We start from the raw sequence: 20,996 nt of genomic DNA on the forward strand, positions 1-20,996 counted from the left end.
GGTTGAGTCTTTGAAATTCACTACCTCACAGAGACAGGTGTTTTTATTCTGAAATCACGAGAACCACTAATATTGCACACGGACATTCAATTGTGTGGCTTGTTAAGGTCATTTTGTGCACCTGAAATAATTTAGGTTTGCCACAGCAAAGGGTTTGAATACTTATGCCATCGTGACTTTTCCATTTTTGTTTCATATTAATTATCTATTTACTTCTTTATTTTTGTTTTTGCTTTGAATGTGTGGAGTAGGTTGTGTATATAACACATATTAATTCCTACTTCAAAGTGTCATGACTGCATGCTTGGCACTGTGTGTGTGTGTGTGTGTGTGTGTGTGTGTGTGTGTGTGTGTGTGTGTGTGTGTGTGTGTGTGTGTATATATATATATATATATATATATATATATATATATATGTGTGTGTGTGTGTGTGTGTGTGTGTGTGTGTGTGTGTATTTAAATGTTATGTTCTTATAGCCTTACATGTCTTATGCATATGAATTAGTATGTCGATGTGCAAAAAAAGTCTGTTACAACAATGACCTTCATATTTCCCATAGCTCTGACAAACATACTTTAGAAATAGATAACCTTATAACAGCTTCATATACTTGGCGAATAAAATGAAACGGTAATATTCTAGTCTTATGCATGAGTTGGTGTAATGAGAAAAAAAGGATAAGAGGAATACAGGTTTAATATCACGATAATGTTCCTTTTAAATTCATGTGTAGTTGTGGATGAGATTTTGTAGCACTTTAGATGCTCAGTAGCCTCCTGTGTAAAGATATGGAATGGTATTTTAATGGCTAATTATTGGAGAAAATAGAGACCCTTTCCTTAGCCTGAAAAACAAATGCAGCGGTAATGTAAGCTTGTGTTTTTCTCTGAGGAGTTTGACTTAAATTGCAAATTAAAAAATGTCAAATGACAACCTTTCTTATCCTTCCTTTATGATGTACATCTATTGCCTAATTTTATGTGTGAACAAAAAACAGATATCCCCAAATTGTGCTTACAACAATTAGTATGCAATATATTTATTGAAAAGGCTTAGTTTACAGTCTAGTTCAGCAGAGCTAGAATACATATAATGATACAGTGGCATCCTCGTGAGGGGAGATTATGAGATATTAGCAAAAACATACAAACTATTTCACCTGGCAACTTTACATTTTCAGTGTTAGTATCTTATATTTGAAGCATCCCACTCACCATGTTGGACACTCGGTATCCCTTTCAGAGGAAATTATAAATTATGTAATCTGTGGGACAGAGACTAAGATGGTGCCATATTGGGCTTCTGTGACTTTCGTCTCCACATGAAAAGAACTAAGGCTTTGACATTTTGGCTTCATACGTGGTGCACATATGTGTGTTATATTTGGATCGTTGGGAGTTTCCATGTGTGTTATAATTTTTCTTGAGACATTTGTACTCGAGCCAAATGAAAAATGACCCTGTACATTTTGGGTTTCCACTGGCTCAGTTTATTTTACTCGAAGACACTCTTTTCACCTGACATCATGCAAATGAAGGGGAAAGGAGGAGGTCGATATGCAAATTAGCCATGCATAGTGTTCTCATGCTGTTTTCATAGACAGCTCGAGAAAAGTTGGTTTCTATGCACAGAGAACAGGTACACCAAAGAATCTCACCTGGAAATCCATAGTTGTCAGGTGACATGTTGGTTGAGTGAAACTCGAAAGTACATGTATTGTGTTTTTTTTTTTCTGCTATGTACTGTGCAGTGCTTCGTGATACTTTGTATAAAAAGCGCTATATAAATCCATTCACTGGTCGCTTACGAGGGCTTGAGTAATGTAGTATAAGAGGGATTTGATTTGAGGAACGGGGGTGCTTGGTAAACAAGGAATGAGAGACGTAAAGCTAGACAGCTTGAGAAGAAAATAGCTGGACAAGATGTACACTCTGAACTTGCACATCTCACCAAGTCAGAGAATGAGAGACAGAACAAATAAAAACAAAGCTCTCAGTTCAGGTTGGTAGCCAGGCGGCGTCTCTAAGCTGCTGGTCAAACAAGGAGAATGAAAAGACAAACATAAAAGACACTCTCGATGAGAGACATAAAAGACAAAGGGATAGATCCGTCATTACTCAGTGCAGCATCCTCAGGCAGTGTGACTGGCGGTTGGGTGGCATGGACAGTTAGGATAAAGTGTCTCAGGTCCGTGTTGGAAAGACGAAAATAGAGAACCCCCCCCCATTGGCGGGGCCTGGCTCGGCAGGTGGGGACCCGGCCAGCCAGAAGGGGCAGAAAGGTGCTCGGATCTGAAAAGAAACTAGGGAGATGGGATAGCAAGGTTGTGACCCTGGTGAGGCTAGTGCATGAGCTGCGACAGGATAGTTGTGGCCGGGGGTCCCATGTAGCCTGCGAGGAACCACTGGGGATGGCAGTGACTTGGGCAGGAGGCTGACCCGGTTGGTCGGGGGAGTGAAACTCACTTCCCCCCCAAAAGAAGGACCCCTGGCTCCACGCAACACAGCACCACGAAGATAGGGAAGAGACTGTTGAGCTGCCCTCATAGTTAAGAGAAAGCTGTAAAGAAGAGAAAATACAGGGAGAGGTTGGTATGACGGGCTATGGATTGGAGGCCATCCGTGCTGTGGAGAGGAAACCCCCCCCCATTGGGAGGAAACCTCATGTGGACCTGGCGGATAGGGCTCACCCACTCCGGGTGTGCTAACAAAGGACTTTTGAGCTGCTGTAATGTCTGAAGGGGAGGATCTGATGTATGACTTGACTGCTAAAGAAGACCAGCGCCCCATGTTTATCAGCTGCTCATGGACTCCTGCTCATGCTGCGGATGTGGCTGCTCCGATCTGGAAAGAGTGAGAGGAGTAGAAATTTGAGGATAGCCCAGTCCGAGTCAGGAAGGAGTTCAGGTGAAAGTAAAACCAATGACTCGTAATGATTGTTCTTGAGGAGTCAGTGAAAAGAGGATCTGTAGGAAGAAAGGAATTCCTGGAGGCGAGGTACTTGGTTAGCGCAGAACTTTTTTTTGAGAGTTGGACATATTGAAACTGATCTGTTTTGGAAGATTTGCTAAATAGGATGCAGTGTCCCCCAGGGATTTGGGTGAGGTCAGAGTGCCTCAATCCAATGGCTGGAAAACTTAGATGTTGGCACCAAGCTTTGAGCAGCGTAGTAATCCGAAAAAAACAGCTGAGCATAGCGCTTCCATAACGATGTCATCGAAAGGAGAGAAGCAACCGCGGCAAAGAGAGGAGATGAGGAGAAGAAGAATGTCCAAAGAAATGGGCTGTCTTGAAATGGAGGAAGGAGAGAGGCTCTTCTCCATGCCTCGAATCGACAGGCGAACCTCAGGTATGGAAAAGAGTGGGGGATGAAGGACTGGACTGAAGGTGAAACTGATACTGAATGTCCGATAGGTAGTTTCTGATGGAGGAAGGAGCAAGGTTGCGAGACAGCCTGAAATATGATTAAAGGCTTAAATTGAAGATTAAAGGAGGTGGGAGAGATCCAATTCTGAGCGCAGAATGTAGTGAAGGAAGACCAGGTGATGGAATAATAAGAAGAGCAAGTGGAAGGGGCTAAGGCATTTATTTATTTTTTCATAAAGTTGCGGGATGACTGAAGGAGGCCGGTGAGTGGGGAGTTTAGTGGAACCCAAGTTGATTGAAAGGGGGAAACTTGCCACGTGTTGGGGTAGGCTTCTGGGACCAGGCTGAAACTTGTGGACCATCACACAACCTCCACCATATTTAACACTGGGCATGGTTAATAAAAAAAAAAAAAAAAAAAGCTGAATGAAGGGGAAGAATCACCTAAGCAGGTAGGAAAATAGTTGATAATATCTTGGCAGCACTCTGCAATGAATTGACCAACAGAGAAAGGAGTGAGGTTTTAAATATTAAGCGAAAATGTTAAGTTGAAGCACGAATGACGGGGTCTGTGTGTTTACTACAAAACAAAAACAAACACAGACCAAGGGCTGAAGAAGTGCTGAGAGTATAAATAACAAAGAAGGAGATTGACAAGTGAACTGCCCCCCCACCCCCACCGGAAGTAGTTTGCGTGGCTAATTCCGCCCCCACAGAGTGCTGCCAGGGAGGCTAGAGAAGCCATAGAGAAGCCATATACAGCTATAAAACTTGGAAGCTCCGCAAAGGAGCGCCCTCTACAGTGTCCACCGAATTACACCTAAAGGTTAACATAAAAATAAATAAATAAATAAATAAATAAATAAATAAATGCCTTGTGCCTGGTTGTTTAATAATATGTTTTACTGCTCTTGCCCAAATTGTTTTTCAAATGACCATTGGTGGGGTGGCATATTGTTAGTAGAGAATAATATTTCAACAAATTTATCACATGACTTACTAATTAAGAAAAAAGAAAATAATTAACCCAGAGGTACATAATGAAACGGTCCAACCCAGCTAATGCAGATCACCATGGCTAAAAACCGCCAGAGATACAGGATTATAGAGATCTGTGCCAGACACTTTCCATGTATGCTCCCAAGGCTGTCTGGATTGGGAGCAGTGGACATTTTCACGTGAAATGCGGGTTTCCATGTGAAAATGGTCGTGAATTTCCCATGCTTTACGTCATGCTCACAAGTAAATGAGATTTAGCCTATCCCTCTCTGTGGCTGTTATTTTCAGCCACAAACCTGATCCTGTTGAGCTGTTCTCCCAAACGTGCACATGCATCACCACTTCACATGTAAATAACCACACATTGAAACGTAAGGTTACCTACCGTAACCGTGGTTCCCTGAAAGAGAAAACGACCACCAACACATTACTTATCGGTAAGGCCCTGTGAAAATCACAGAATTTTCTTTAAAATTCATGGCATTGTCACAGGTAAAGTAACGTATTTCACGGAATGTGTAGGGAAATATAAAATAAAGTATGTATACAGATTATTATTTTTAAAACAGCAAATATACAGATAAATGCACTGACGTCAAAATTAACATCAAAGTGACTCAAGCACTTTACAATAGCTGTAGGTAAAGTGTATCTGCAAGGACAGCTTTCAGCTCTAGTGCGTCAGGTGCATGTTCAGTAGATCTTGCAAAACAAATAAAATATGTAACCCATACTGATCTTGTGCATCTGTCGACTCGTCAGTGTGACCACTGACAAGCAACCAAACTGTTTTACCAATTCCATAATCTCCTGCTTGTGATAATTGGGTAAACTTTAGGTAAGTATTGATTTCTCAGCTGGGCTAATGAAGGAATCACTCCACCAATTTTTCAAAAGGGAAACACCTCTGTCAGGTCAAAATGTAATAAGTTGACTTTGGAATATGGAAGTCACCGTTTTTTGTTTCTCTGCAAGTAAAGCGGTCGCAGGACTGCTCTGGATTTCCGCCTTTCTCTTTTCGGTGAATCTAAATGCCGGTCAACAGCTTTGGTAGTGATCTACAGTAACGTTGCAGGACATTCAGAACAAAAGCTTACCTCCATCACTGTGTAAAACTCCTGTTGGATACTACTTTACATGATCTGCTGCAGACACATTTTTAGCCTTTTTAGAGACTTCCATTTTCATCTTTACAGTTTGTAGTATTTTAATTTCCTGCCTAGATTGCATATAGTTACATGACATAATCACTACACAGCACTGTATGCATGACGGATAGGACATGCAGGCACACAGCAGAGCTGTGTAGTTTTGTTTTGTTAAGAGTATTTTAAAATTGCTGTATTGGGCTAATTTCACAATTTCCTCACAGCCTGTGAAATCGTAATTTTCAAAGGGCCTTACTTATGAGATGTGCCTGCTATTGGTAGGTATTTACTGAGCTCTTTATATCAGAGCTGCTGATAGGCCCCTTCCTGAGGTGACCTCCTCGATCCCGCCTACCAGTGGATTAACCCTTTGAGTAGTACGAACATACCGTACGTTCGCTGCTCTCTGGTCCCCAGGGAGTATGAACATACCGGTACGTTCTGCAACTTTAAACTTGAATTACTGAGCCTAAAAAAATCTTCTGTAACACCTTTTATTGGTCGCTTGCACCCTCTGCCGGATTTTGACTGAATTACATATAATTATCAATGTCACAAAAATGCCAACAGTGTTTGTAAACTGGCGAAAATCGCTCACTGAGAAAGAAGTATTAGTAATAATACTGAATTCAGATTCCGGTTTAAATTAAAATACATGCAATTCTTCCACTGAATCGGATGTCAGCGAGTGTGTCAGTGAAGACATAAACTAACAATATTTACTATCACCATCAAGTGACAGCGAAGAAGCAGGGCCTAGCTCTGTGCGTTGCTCCATGCTTCACAAAGAATTATATGATGAACACTCTCTCCCTCCGCCCCTACAACCTGTATATCTGGATATGATTTATTCATATCTCTCTCTCTCTCTCTCTCTCTCTCTCTCTCTCTCTCTCTCTCTCTCTCTCTCTCTCTCTCTTAGGACGTGGTGTTGTTGTTGTTCCACCCTATTGTTTATTGTTTATTGCCTACATATTATTTTCCAATCAAAACCTTTCCTTATAACCTAAATAAAAATATATATATTTATTGGTTTTATTTATTTACGGTAAAAATGATTTGTCTGTATTTCGTCTGTATTTATTACAAACATACAAACATATAGCTTTCAGCTGTTTTGTATGCTGTACTCGTAATAATCAAGCGCATGCAGTAGACAAAAAAAAAAAAAAAAAAACACCTCACTCCCGTAGGACCGGCAGTGCATTTTCGAACTCACTACTCAAAGGGTTAAATAGTCAGCCCACAGAAGCCATGTTCTCTTTTTGCATCGAAAACTTCAGGGCAACTGATGTGACCACCAAAACATTACTTATGGGAAAGTATACCAGAGCAGTCGCAAGGGAGAAGAAACAGCAGCATACGAGGGATGCATCATAACCCAAGGTTAGCGGTGCGAGTGTGCAAACTCAGTGACCCTTGTGCCTAATGAAGGCAAGGAAGGATCTATCACATTGAGGCGATAGAACTTAGAGAAAGTATGTGGTGTAGCCCAGCTAGCCACATTACAAATTGTGGACAGCAAGGCCCCTCTGTAGAGGGCCCAAGATGTAGCCAACCCCCTGTAGAATGCACGCCTACCCTCCCAGGTGGGGGCAAGCTGACACTATCATACATTAAAATATCATATGTTGAAGTATCTGTCTATGAAAACAGCCTTCCTCTTACTTATCACCTCCACAAAGTGGGCCAGTGAGCTAGGGGCGCTGTCGGTGCACAACTCCTCTGTGTATTAGGGTCGATGGCAGCAGGGTGTCACTACGTAAAAACCCTGCTTTCCTCCCTAAGGTGATCACAGCCTGCCACATGAACCTGTCTGTGGAACTAGAGTCTTTTCATCCACCCCCATTTTCTTCTTCTTCGGGGGAGGAGGATAGGAGATTGAACTTCCTCAACATGGTGCGGGCATTGAGGTGTTACGTGGATAGGACAAGAGCTCTGCGTCATACTGACCAGCTCTTTGTCTGTCACAGTATACGGACCCTAGGACAGCCCCTCTCGAAGCAGCGACTGTCGTACTGGATTGTGGACACAGTCTCGACTATGTATGACTCATATAGACTTTGTCATTACAAATATATTGCAAATGCCATGGATATTATACATTTTAACAGAACTTAATTGAATTAAATCTTTAACCTAATTTCTCTAACTTTGCCTAGCAATAACAATTGATCTAACACATCAGCTACATCAGGCACTCAGGAAACAAAAGGATAATCAAACCAGTCTAGAGATTTGATACAATTTAACATTATTATTGATTAAAATTCACTACAAGAAAAAAAAAAATACAAACAGTTTTATTCTTAAATTTCCTGACAGAAGTACAGAATGACGCAACTGAAAAAAAAACCCTAAGTAAAATGAAACTGTTTGCAATCATTAACCAAAGTTGCAACCCGACATATTTGGAAATTCAGAATAAAAGCAGATTGATTTAGCTAAAGTTATGTACGTTTTAAAGGTTTCCCTTTTCAAAATTATGACAATGAACTCAAACAAAAGAAAGGAGGGGCAGGGGTTGAGCAGTCAAGGTTACAAGCCCATTCAGACACAAACTAGCCAGTCGGAACGTGTGGTGGGAAATTCTAATGATCACTTATTTTGAAAAGTATAAAAGCCAACTCTAAACATTAGCTCCTTCCTCCCTGATCTCTGGCTACCGGCTACCTGCTCGCTGCTCTCTCGGATTCAAAGAAACTACAAGACTGCACCTGGAGCCCTTAGTTCTCAGTATCTATCCATCAAGGTCAGGGGTTGATGCTCAGAGAAAAACAAGGTAACAGAATGCTGAAACTTGACTGCTGTCCAGGCTAGGTAACAGTACTCTTAAATATCTATTCAGGTATTGTGTGATCCCTTGTGTATGTACTAATATTTCTTTGGTAAATTGTTGTTTAAAACCTTAGTTCTCATTGTAATGCTTTTAATGTGATATTAATTGTGTAACTGTTTTGTGTGATTGTCAAACTTATTTTGTTGCATGCTTAATAAATACCATCTTTTTAAGAAGAGATTCCCAGTATTGAATCATTCACTCATGTTGAACAAACACGATTTATGAACTTTGAACAGTCTGGAATGTGGTCTATTTTTTGTTTGTTTTGTCCACCATCGATATTGAAAACAGATTTGTACCTTATAATAGCTTGCGGTTTTAAGAATATTAACTCTCTACAATAGTCCCTACAAGGCTTGCCCCCACCTGGGCAGATAGCTGCACACTCTACCAGATGGTTGGCTACATCTTGGGCCCTCTTCAGAGTGGTCTCACTGTCCGATATTTGTACTGTGGCTAGCTGGGCTACACCACGTACTTTCTACAGGTTCTAACGCCTTAATGTAATAGATCCTTCCTTGCCTTCATTAGGAACGAGGGTCATTGAGGTTGCACGTTTGCACCTCTAAACTTGGGTTATGTGGTTCTGATGCATCCCTCATTTGCTGCTGTTTCTTCTCACTTGCGACTGCTCTTTTATACTTTCCCATAAGTATGTTTTGGTGGTCATCTTCTAATTGAAAGGGAACGTTAGATTACTTACTGTAACCCTGGTTCCCTGAAAGAGAAGACGACCACCAAACAGTGAGGTCACATCGGTCGCCCTCATGGGTTAAATGCAAAAAGAGAACATGGCTTCCGTGGGTTGACTGCTTAATCCCTCAGTAGGCGGGACCAAGGACGTCATCCTAGGAAGGGGTCTAGTGGCAGCTCGGATAGAGCTCAGTGAATACCTACCAATAGGCAGGAATATCCCCTAAGTATGTTTTGGTGGTCGTCTTCTCTTTCAGGGAACCGGGATTACGGTAAGGAACCAAACGTTACAACTGTTTAGTGAATGAGGCTCTTAGTATCCTATTCAGAGGAAATTATAAACAGGTATACAATTCACCTGGCCCACAGTTTGAGTAAAGCAAGATTGCACAGCATGTCAACAGGAATAAAAGAAGTGCTTTATCATTTTCAAACCTTAATACTTTTCAAACTGAAGAAAATGAATTAGAAATGAAAAGTTCAACAGCATATCTCCCTTTTACTCAAATGTTGTCTATATTGATAAGATTTTATACCAGGCTTGTGAGATATTAACCTTCCTTATTATGTAAGTTCAGTTTTTACAACTATACATTTATCTTTAAGTAAATACAAAGTTGGTAGTGATGCCAACAAACCTAGAAATGATGATGCATCTCCATTCTAGATTAAAAAAAAAAAAAAAAAAAAAAAAAGCTACTGCAGTGTTCCATCTTTACACTAGATGGTGGTCTGAAGTCTAATGTTGAAGAGATGGACATTGCAGACTCTAATCACTAAGGCAGGGTTTCCCAATCCTGGTCCGGGGGGACCCCTGTGTCTGCTGGTTTTCATACCAACCGAGTTCTAAATTGAACCCTTAATTGAAGTATTCATTAGCTTAATTAGACCTTTTTTAATTGTTTTCAGCTTTTAAACAGTTGGAGATTTCAAGTTAACTTTACAAGTTTATAAGTAACTTGAAATCGGCAACTTTTTAGGAGCTGAGAACAATTAAAAAGGTCTAATTAAACACATTATTAGTTACATTATTAGTTTGATTGAGTAATTGAGAAGTCAGTTGGAATGAAATCCAGCAGACACAGGGGTCCCTCAGGATCAGTATTGGGAAACCCTGCCCTAAGGGATGGACATAAGAATTATAGTATTTAGGTCTAGTCACGGTTTTATCCTTAATTGAATGCTGGATGCAACAGGATGTGTCTTAGTGTGTTATACACATCAAGCTCGAGGCATAGGTGTGTTGCTTAAGGAATAAACCCCGACATGGTGTCCATTGTTGTGAATATAATGTTGTGTCTCTGTACCTAATATCCACTAATACTGTTCACTGGCCAATGGCATTTGCCACTGTAGACAGATAACAAATAAATCAATTGAATTTTTTTTTCCTTTTGTATAAATGTTTTAATTATAAATACATGCATCAGTAACTCTTAAAATCCAACTATAGTGATCCCAGTACATGCATCAATGACATTGGTGGAGGGCAACCCTTTCATCTTTATGAGGTGTTGCACCACACAACACAGCTGTAGTGTATTATATGCACAGCCACAACAGCCCTTGCCTTGTGACATACACTGAAACAAGAAAACATAGTAAACATTCAAAGGCATCTATTTTAACCGCAACGACGTTTGGCTAGCTGACATGATGTATAATATTGTTGATATATAATGTACTTCTCATTTTCTCTTGAGAGGTGGAATGTAAAAACATCATTGATTAGTTTCCTCTTCCAGATGTTAGCATGTCTAATCCAATGTTTTTAATCTTTATATGCCAGAAACTATAATCCTACAAAAAGAACAATGTTACTATAATCCTATCACTTAAGATTTAGCTTTAGAAACAAACCCAGCAATCATTTTTTTAATCAGCCTGATTGAAAAGGGTTTACCTTGTCTTTTTTCTTCCTTGGCTGGGGCATTGTCTTCTCCTTTGTGCACAGCCTGTCTGTTTCCACACCCCCATCTCCTGCTCTCTCTCATCTCCTGTACAAAGCCAACAAGCTTGGTAGGTGCAGACCTTGGTGTTCAATTAATGCGTGGGTCAGTGCATTGATTTCTGAAAAGGATATATATATATATATTACCAGGCAGTGGGTTAATGAGTTATACGAACTGCTAATATTGGTTTGACAATAAGTGAATTTGTATAATTTAATTAGAATATCAATTAAGTTACGACACATGTACTTAGAGATAAAACCTGTGACATTTGTGATCAGTAACTTCCGCATGAAACCTTGTTAGATTGTAAAATGTGATGGAATAGAAGCCTCCGTTAAACCACATAACCTTGCCTGATGAAGTTTGTGGAAACAAGGCCCCTTTATCATTTTTTATTGTCTCCCCAGTGTTTTCTGTGCTGGGCAGAGTGTCCATTTCATTTCCCGACAGTCTCAGTAAGGCAGGACGGCGTGAAGCATGAGAGGTTCTGACTGGATAGGATAGGATTCTGTCCAAGCAAAAAAAGCAGAGGGGATTTTAATCGGTATGTACCAGCATGCAGGATATGGCTTTCCCCATTTCTAGCCTTCTTTAGACTTAGATTGCAATTGGTTATAGTCTGTTGATTTTATACAATTTCAATCACGCAGTTTCTTAGAAATATTAAGCTTGTAGATGAATGTAGTGCACAGTAATGAGGACCCTCCTTATATGTCTGCCCTTTTCCTTATGGTATTACAACCAACATTATAATCCTGGTTTGCTCTAGATAGCTAAAACACACAGGGCTTATTCTCCTTATAAAAAAAGCTTAGCAAAGCATAGAGATAGTGTGGCAAAGCAATGGCAGTCAGAGAAAATAAAACATTATTAGTTTTTTAATTGTTCCCTTGTGTTTGCAAAATTCCCATGTTGTTCCTATTGCAAATACCTTTATTATGTGTTAAGGGTCTTTGACAAGTAGTGTAGAAGCTGCTAGTGACCTGCCATAGAAATATTTAATATAGGCTAGATCAGCCAATTGTCTTTATATTAGTAAGTGCCAGCACCATTTAGTGCACAGATGTGTATTTCCAACAAAACAACAAAACTGGGGATTAGCTGCTTACTAGCAATGGCTCTTGATTCCATACATATATCTGCCAAGCAACTAAAACGAAAGAGAAGTATTTGAGGAGATGTAAATGAATCAAATGTAACTGCAAATATACTATAGAAATCTGCATGGGTAGTTACAAAGATGAGATTAACTATGCATATTAAAGCAATGGTTCTCAAGGTTTCACTTAATAATCTGGATAATTGAAGGCAAAGCTGTACTTAATTATCCAGTCTTTTTGAATTCCTCTGTACATCAGATTTTGTGTGTATTGATGCAGATGCTTCGAGGCATTTATTCTATATTCTATTCTATTTATTCAAATATTCTATATTTTACTGATATCACCGTCGCCGCCACATAGTTTGAGCTATCGGAAATCGTCTGAACTAGGGCTTTAATTCTCTACTTCATTTTGATACTCTTGAAATGGAGTTTTGAGCCATTCTACTGTGGAATTCCTTTGTCCTATACCTTGTCTTGTGGCTTTTCTGTGTCTTTTTGTCCATCATTGGAGAAGGTACAGGCTTCTTGGCATAGTCTTTCAAATTTAAAATTTATTTATATAAAATCTTTGAAAGTATGAGCCCTGTGACAGACTAACTGATGGTCATACAGGAACTATTAATGCATCTAGGGACGGGACGCACACTTGTTATTATATAAGAAACAAATAAACTTACATTTCAAGCAAAATGCAAAACAAAAGCAACCTTGGAAATAAACATTTTGAGGCTATACCATGCTCAGTCAGCCCTGGGCTTTTATACATGCAGCCAGGTTAAATTGGCAATAAATTAGTCAATTTAAACTGACCACATTATGCATATGTTTTTCATTCTCTACTTAGGTCAGGCTTCCTACCCACACACACACACACACACACACACACACACACACACACACACACACACACACACACATTTTCACGTGTTTGATTGGCCTGCCCAATTAGAGGGAAAGTATGCATCAATTTACCTTACAGGGTAAACCCTATCCTTGTCAAAACCTACACAATACATTTTGTAATCCTAGAGAGGCTAGCTTCTAAATAGTAACTGGGACCAGTCACCATGTCACAAGTCTATTGGTACTGAATATGACACCATTGTGTAAATGGTCAAAATAGTCAAATTTGAATATCTGTCCATCAGGGGGTGCTAAAAGCTAGTTAAAATACTGTTATTTAAGTGTGTTTATTTTTCCATTATATTGTGATTTCTAGGAGCAATGGGGCTGGGAGCTTTCATCATTTTCCATAAAGCTTATCTGATGTAAATGCATTTAAGAGAAAAAGGCAGCATAATTGAGGTACATATTTAAAAAAATGTGCTGTTCAAGCAAAATAGTTGTATAAATGCTTTCCATGAAAATTGACTTCAGTTGTCTTTTGAATAATGAAATGCGTAACCTGGACATTTTGCTAATATCTTTTTATTTTACCATTCTAAAGTAGAGCATCCAACATTACCCTAACAATGGATCGTTCTCTAGCTTCTGCATTTAAATGAATACATTCACAGGGCCTGAACCCTGGATAGCTGTTGAAGGGAGATCTTCTTTTTAAAGGTGAAATTTACCCCTGCTGTCTCTGACCTATATTTTATATACACTCCTGACCACTTTATTAGGACCAGTACTTAATATCAGGTTGGCCCACCGTTTCCTTTGATCACAGCCTTGATGTTAATATTTCAGACTTAACAAACCTCTCTAGTCTTTTCTGTCTGTCTGTCACTAACCTTTTGTGGCCACAACTGTCTCTCTTGGCAACCACTGTCCCTTTGTTTTGCTCTTGCTGATAGCCCTGCCACCATGACTGTGCTCCCTACTGCGGCACCTGCTTGATGTGCACCCACTGCCATGCCATTTTCAAATGCTGTTAGATCTTTGCCTGTCCCCATTTCTGGTTGGCTGTTTGCAATTATGTTGCTCCCACAGCTTTAAAGTGCTGCAGGGATCACTATAGCAGTCTAATTTCCATCTGTAATACAGAGTGATGCCCAATCCAATAGGGTAAACAGGTCCTAATAAAGTAGCTAGGTAGTGTGTATTTAAAAACTGTTAATAAAAGGGGGTGTATAATTAACTCCTAGGGGAAAACACCAGCAGGATTAAAATGGAGTTAAAGTGTTAGATCCATCACTGTTTAGGTTATTACATTTATTAAAGGTTGCTTATTGGGTTAAATACAATTGTATATGCATTAAAATGTTCAAGCCTACTGTTAAATAGACCAACAGCAGTCTAAGGCTGGGACCAAATCAAAACTTGGACAACCCACGAATCCCACGTAACAAAACTGTATTTAATAGGATTTTCTTTTCATGAGGAGAAGAAATAAGATACTTCCAAAAACAAAAAAAAGAAAAGAAAATGCTATTAAATACAGTTTTGTTACGTGGGATTAGCAGGTTGTTAAAGTTTTGATTTGGTCCCGGCCTTAAATAGGTTATTAATATCAGTCCATAATTTAATGTTTTAATAATTTCTATTAACAACTTAAGAAAATTAGAACAACTTAAGAAGAAGAAGAGACCTTTTGTCCTATCAGTGCGCGTCCGGTTCCAAGTTACTGATTGATCTCAAAACTTTGTATAAGGAAGAGTCTCCTACCTTCTGTCCTATATACATGAAATTCCCTCAAGTGCTCTTCATAGTGCATTCATTTAAGCCCCAGTATTCATCTGGTTGCTCTTTGTTGGCAATAAATGTAAAAGAAAAAAACAAACTTAAAAGAAAACTTAAAAGCAACCTAATTACATTAAATATACAGAGCCGCATCATGTAGGAAACTGTAAATCTGAGATTCTATTTAACAGAAAATAAATAAATAAAAATACTGGCCCGTAATGCATACCAAGGCAGCTGTGATCATCAAAGTGCCCTTTTAACCTGCTTCGTCGTGTGACAAACAGTGGGGTGGTTTGAGCTTTGAAGAAAATATTACAAGGGCTTAAAGAATCAGTAAACATAATTAAGTGCATTGCTGTTGAGTTAAACAGTGAGACATAAGAAATAAAGTTGTGTCTTTAAACAGAAAGCGACGGCAGATGTAGAGGCCAAAGCTGTTATTGGCTACCGGCCTAAAGACAACTGGCTCTGGAAGCCTTGCTGTTGTTTTTGTTGGTGTCAGATAATACTGTGTGGTCTTGGTAGCAGGTTTGTACATTATTTACTTGCAAGAGTAGTACTTCTACCATAATCTATCACTTTAATATGCAGCATTTTTTTCAGAAATCTAAGCTTTCCTTGCAGTAACAAGACCCAAGAGCTTTGCCTTTGAGTATTAAAACACATTGCTTGTTGTCCATGCATGCAAAACCAAACACCAGCCCTTTATGGAATTTGACATGTTGCAACCTGATGTTCCCAAGTGAATTGGTGAAATATGGTACTGCAAGAACCAGAAAAGTAAATCCTTATATTTTTCTGAAAATATGACAAAGAATATTTGTGGGGTCAGAGGATAACTCCATTTTAATGTTTGGATTTTTTAAAGATTTTTAATATTGTTTGCAATCATTCTCAGTGATGTTGCTTCAATATTGAGAAGCATTAATTTATTTCTTTAGTTGGAGAAGGCCTTTTTGCTTGTCCATTATCTGCTTCCTTTCTCAAGATGAAGATGATTAAAAGAATGAATGGTGCCAGACAGTTCCAATAGTCAATGTCAAAAAAACAAACAACTTGACAATGCTACTGGCCAATTTGTTAGTAACCTCAAAAAGACACATTCAGGACTGGCCTTCGTTCTCCAGGGACCAGTAGCTTGTCAACATCTTCTGCTGGGTGTAAAGAGGTTTTTGTGTGGAATCAGAGGGGGCACTGATTTAAAAAAAGTGCCATTTTATTACAGTGTAACAGGTCTTGTATTTACCAAATTTATGGGTAATTTAAATGTGAGATTTTATTCATTCCATGTTTTGATGGAATCAATAAAGTCTGATATTCATGAAACTGTTCTGGTGTTGGCTAATGGTATGTTTCATGCATCTAATGCATGAACACATACTTAAAAAAAAAAAAAAAAAAAAGAATCTTCACATGAATATGGTTGAAAGTGCTGTGCAATGCAATTTATCAGGATTTTACTTGTTCTGCTTCCAAAAATAAAAAAAACTAGGTAATGCACCCATACTGTTTGTGATATATAGTGAGATATTATCAGGTTCATACTCTGTGAGCTTGTGAATGTTGCTTTTATCAGTATTGGTGCGCCATTAACAGAGCTGTAGTCCCATTGTGACCCTTCAGAATTGGAAATATAACCTTCACAATAATGAACAGATGTGAGGATTTTAAAATGGTATATTTTTTTTTTAGGTTGCATCTGTCAAGAGTCGTGATTTACAGCATGTGGCATCTAAACTAGGAACTCCATAGATTTGGGTTCCTGGGACGCAAAAATCTATTCTCTTTTTGTTGTTAGGTTCTTAATGAACCCTGTCATTATAAATGAGGGGAAGGATGACTTCAAGATGTTGTCTCGCTACATAAAAGTAACCGTCTAGGCCTGTGCAATTTGGTTTCTCAACTTGTTTTAAATGATTCCTGAAAACTAAATCCAGCTAACTGTAACCCAATTACTGTCCTGCATTCGAATTACATTTTCACCTATGAACATATATTTCCAAGGACAGGTTACAACAAATGTGTAGGTTCATTTTATTTTCAAATTAGTTTTATTCAGATTTTTTCAGTAAAATTCAGTTAATACATAATACATTATGTATTTATATATATATATTATATATATATATATATAGATATATAGTAATATATTATATATATATATATATAAAATTTTTTATTGTACCTAACTTTACGAAAAGTATTATATATATATATATATATATAATATATAATATATATATATATATATATATATATAAATTAAAATTTTACTTAGTTTTTTAAAGTTTAAATGGAATTCAGTAATATGAAGATAATGATATATCTGAGAATGAAAGGGCCTCGTTTATTTTTCTAAAGCTAAACCAAACAGCTGGCTGCTTTTCAGTGTTAAACGAGAGGTAAAGGGCAGGATTTTCAAAAGGTCATAAATGATAACCTGTGTTAATCAGGAAATAATTATGTAGCATTGATTTTGGCATTTTCAAGTGGTCATTATGCCTATCTTGTTATTAAATAATTGTCCTAATTTGATTTCCGAAATTATGTTGATTTATGAAATAATGCTAATAGCTTAACAAGCAGTGCTTCTTGCGACTGTTTCTTTCGTTTGAGTGGAAATTTAAATTATAATCCGTGATAATTGCCATAATTTATCAGGAGTTAATTTGCACTTGGAAAAGGAGGGTTTTGATTAACGAAACAGTATATAACTCACCTTGAAACAGAAATTTAACAGAACGCGGCTGACGATACAGAGAAGGACAGGTTACAAGACCAGAGTTAATTTCTTACAGACTACCTAGATAATTCAATATTTGTAGCTATGAAAATATTTTACCTTTTCTTTACTTGTGGTTATGAAGGAGATTTATTCACTCGTTTTAACCATTTGTAACCTTATGGAACGCTTGTTGTATTGCTAAAATGATATACCGTTATTTGCACGAAGTGTAATGTTACTACCAAGAAATTATCAATGCAATTGTAGCCTATTGAATTCTGTCTATGTACATTATATGACAGGTGGCCTCTACTGTAGATTTTATTTGAATTATACAACTGAAATCTTGGTATAGAAAACTACATGTAATATTAGATATTACAGTAAAGTTTCAGGTCACGCTGAATTTTAAGGGACAGTTTTGTAGTTTATTAACTGGTAACAAACAACTAATAACATGTTAATGTACATTATTTATTTTCTGTTAACTGTTGGTTAATAATATATAATAGGCCAGCTAAAACTGCAAACACCACAACCTTATGGATGATCAATCGAACACCAGAGCCCTATGACTAGTTAATACCCAGTCAATCATATGCTTGAAATTGGTTAAAATTCTTATTGTAATAATGTTTAGAAAATTAAATCAGGTTTTGATTAACCCTACCCCTAACCCTAACCCTTAGCTAAAAATTAACAATGTTTGTTAACAGTTAATAAACTAAAAAATGTCCCTTAAAATAAAACGTGACTAAGTTTCCTTAGGGGTCTTACTGTATATGGTTCCTAAACCTCTCTGTACCATACCAATTGGCTGGTACCCATGGTGTGATCTGTTACCACTGTAGTTTTAAATGACAACACATTTTGATTCATATGTATATGTAGAGGTTCTGTCATAGTACACACCTACAGTTTCACATGTATTTTTATAGGGATGTTGGAGGTATACACAGCTTGGTATGTAGCAACAGTAGCCTATGGGAAGGAGGATGTTATGGTCCTTGAGGACATTTCTGTAGTTATTCAATGTAACCCTCATATGTTTCCATTGAAACTGTTTTTAACATTCTCTTTGGACTCTGCAAAGATATGACAGACACTCACCCAAGGATGGTAAAGACAACCACCAAGGTTCACTAGGAGAACTAAGCGAAAGGATTCTGCTGTTTTTTTCATTGTATCCCAAGCATGGGAGCAATTCCTCGTATTCAGCTATTATTGCAGTCCAATTTATAGCCACTCTCTACAGTGTCTCTGGTGACCAATGTTGGTAGTGCATTGCCTTATTCTTCCATCTCAGAGCATTCCTCACAGAGTCCACTTTAGGGATAAAGGGTTTACTGTCATATTCCTTGGATTTGGGTACTTATAAGTTGAACATTGTCCATTATTTTAAAGCAAAATCAAAATGCAATTGAGTAAAATGAATTTAATTAATTTTCACTTCTTTGTTCCTGACAGATGTACTTCAAACTGGCACCCGATAATCAACTTTCCCAAACGTTCCATCAGATACTAGCTCTGGATTTCCTGCTCAGATGGTTTGACCTCAGCATTGCAGTGGAAACTTCCCTCATTTAAAACCCTTTTACTTTTTTGTGTTTTTTCCTCATGGCCTACCTATTGGTTTCGGCTTTCTTCCTTGCGGTTGTGACACATGGCGCTCCTAAAGAATATTCTCAGCAGGGAAAAGGAGTGCTATTAGACTCCCTGAAACTGCAAGTGGGATTACTCACTAATGAAACTGAGAACTACTCCCCACAGGTCCAACCTCCAGGGACAAACCGAAGAATACCTCAAAGTATTATCATTGGGGTTCGCAAAGGAGGGACCAGAGCCTTGCTAGAAATGTTGGACATCCATCCTGAGATTGTAGTGGCCACCACCGAGGTTCATTTCTTTGACTGGGATGAGAACTACATGAAAGGATTCGAATGGTACAAGAACCTGATGCCTTTTTCTTACGAAAACCAAATCACAGTGGAGAAGACACCAGGCTACTTCACTTCATCCCTGTCCCCGGAGAGGATTCACAAGATGAACAGCTCCATAAAACTTCTGCTGATTCTGAGGGATCCCACAGAAAGAGTAATATCTGACTACACACAGGTCTATTACAACCGATTGGAAAATCAGAAACCTGTCCAGGTAATTGAAGAGATTGTGATTCGGAACGGGGCGCTGAACACAAAATACAAGGCGATTCAGAGGAGTCTCTATGATGTCCATATGGAGAACTGGCTGAAATATTTCCCCTTGGACCAAATTCATATTGTAGATGGGGACACCCTGATTAGAGACCCGCTACCAGAATTACAAAAAGTGGAAAAGTTCCTCAATCTGCGCCCCAGGATAATGTCTTCAAACTTCTACTTCAATCAAACCAAGGGGTTTTACTGCATCCGGAGTGATGGGCGGGAGAGATGTTTGCATGAGTCCAAAGGTCGTCCCCATCCTATGGTGAACAGTACCGTGCTGGAGCAGCTCCAAGCCTACTTCAAAGACCACAACCAGAACTTTTATAGAATGGTCAATCGTTCATTTGACTGGCATTAAAATACGGATGATTCTCTGTCCCTCATTCTCACTCACTTGTGGACAGGACTATTTTTGACACTCCAGTCCAAATAATAACTTGCTTATTTAACAATGTCGACAAGTGAAAAGGACTTTATAAATGACAAATTAATAAAGGATTTAACTGCTTTTGATTATCTTAGAAGTTGCCTTTATACAACTCTAGTGTCTTCAGATAAATTAATATATAAATATAGGATAAAATAAAAAAAAAACAAAAGGGGAAAAAATGCTTGATCATTAACCAAGTGTACTACTGTACTGTATGTAAAGATGCAGCTATTTGCATATGACTTTGTGAAACTGTATACAACTTTTTTTGTCTCTCTAATACTTGTTCTTAAATAAATGGTATTGCTTTAAATGTACAGTGTTGGTCTGCAATCATGTTTTCAGTTTTCAAATCAGTGAGCTATAAGAGAAACAAATTGTGTTAATTTTGGAATATATCTGAATTAAGGCAAGGGTGTGCAAATTTGCTTCAGATAACTGTTTGGTGTCAAATTCAAATGTAAAAAAAAATGTGACAGGAATGAGATGTGAAAGACAATATTGGTCAAGCTTACCAATTTAATTATTGTGTAAAGGGAACCGAGTGCCCTGGACTGGATGGCCAGACCATTCATTCCCAGGGTTAAGTGGGTCAGCCATCTAGAAAGGGGGCGGAGCTACGGTACACCAAGGCATCAAGCCGGAAGGGAAGGGATGTGGCAGCCTCGGACTGGAGGAGCAGTTGCAATCGTTAACCAAGGGGGCATGATTGACGATACATAAGGGGGTGTAGCAAGGTGATCAGTTCCTTTGTATGATTAACACTGAACCAGAAGGAGAACATAATCGTTATTGTGAGTGTTTTGGTTGTTATTAAGTTAAAGATCCAGTATCACAGTTTTATCTTCATAGAATTATAAATGCATTATTTTTCAATTATAGACAATCTGACCTTACATGA

At 38.3% G+C, this 20,996-nt stretch overlaps 1 protein-coding gene across 1 annotated transcript in view; it reads left to right on the top strand.

Annotated features, from left to right (window-relative positions):
* Positions 1–20,363, top strand: part of LOC121321605 (heparan sulfate glucosamine 3-O-sulfotransferase 1-like) — a 43,737-nt gene extending 23,374 nt beyond the window's left edge. Inside the window, exon 2 of the mRNA XM_041260611.1 lies at positions 18,929–20,363. Within this exon, the coding sequence (XP_041116545.1) occupies positions 19,079–20,023 (945 nt within the window). The 5' untranslated portion in view covers positions 18,929–19,078 and the 3' untranslated portion in view covers positions 20,024–20,363. The remainder of the gene's footprint in view (positions 1–18,928) is intronic.
* Positions 20,364–20,996: the final 633 nt, after the last annotated feature.

The sequence above is a fragment of the Polyodon spathula genome, chromosome 10 (assembly GCF_017654505.1).
Source record: "Polyodon spathula isolate WHYD16114869_AA chromosome 10, ASM1765450v1, whole genome shotgun sequence".
NCBI lineage: Eukaryota > Metazoa > Chordata > Actinopteri > Acipenseriformes > Polyodontidae > Polyodon > Polyodon spathula.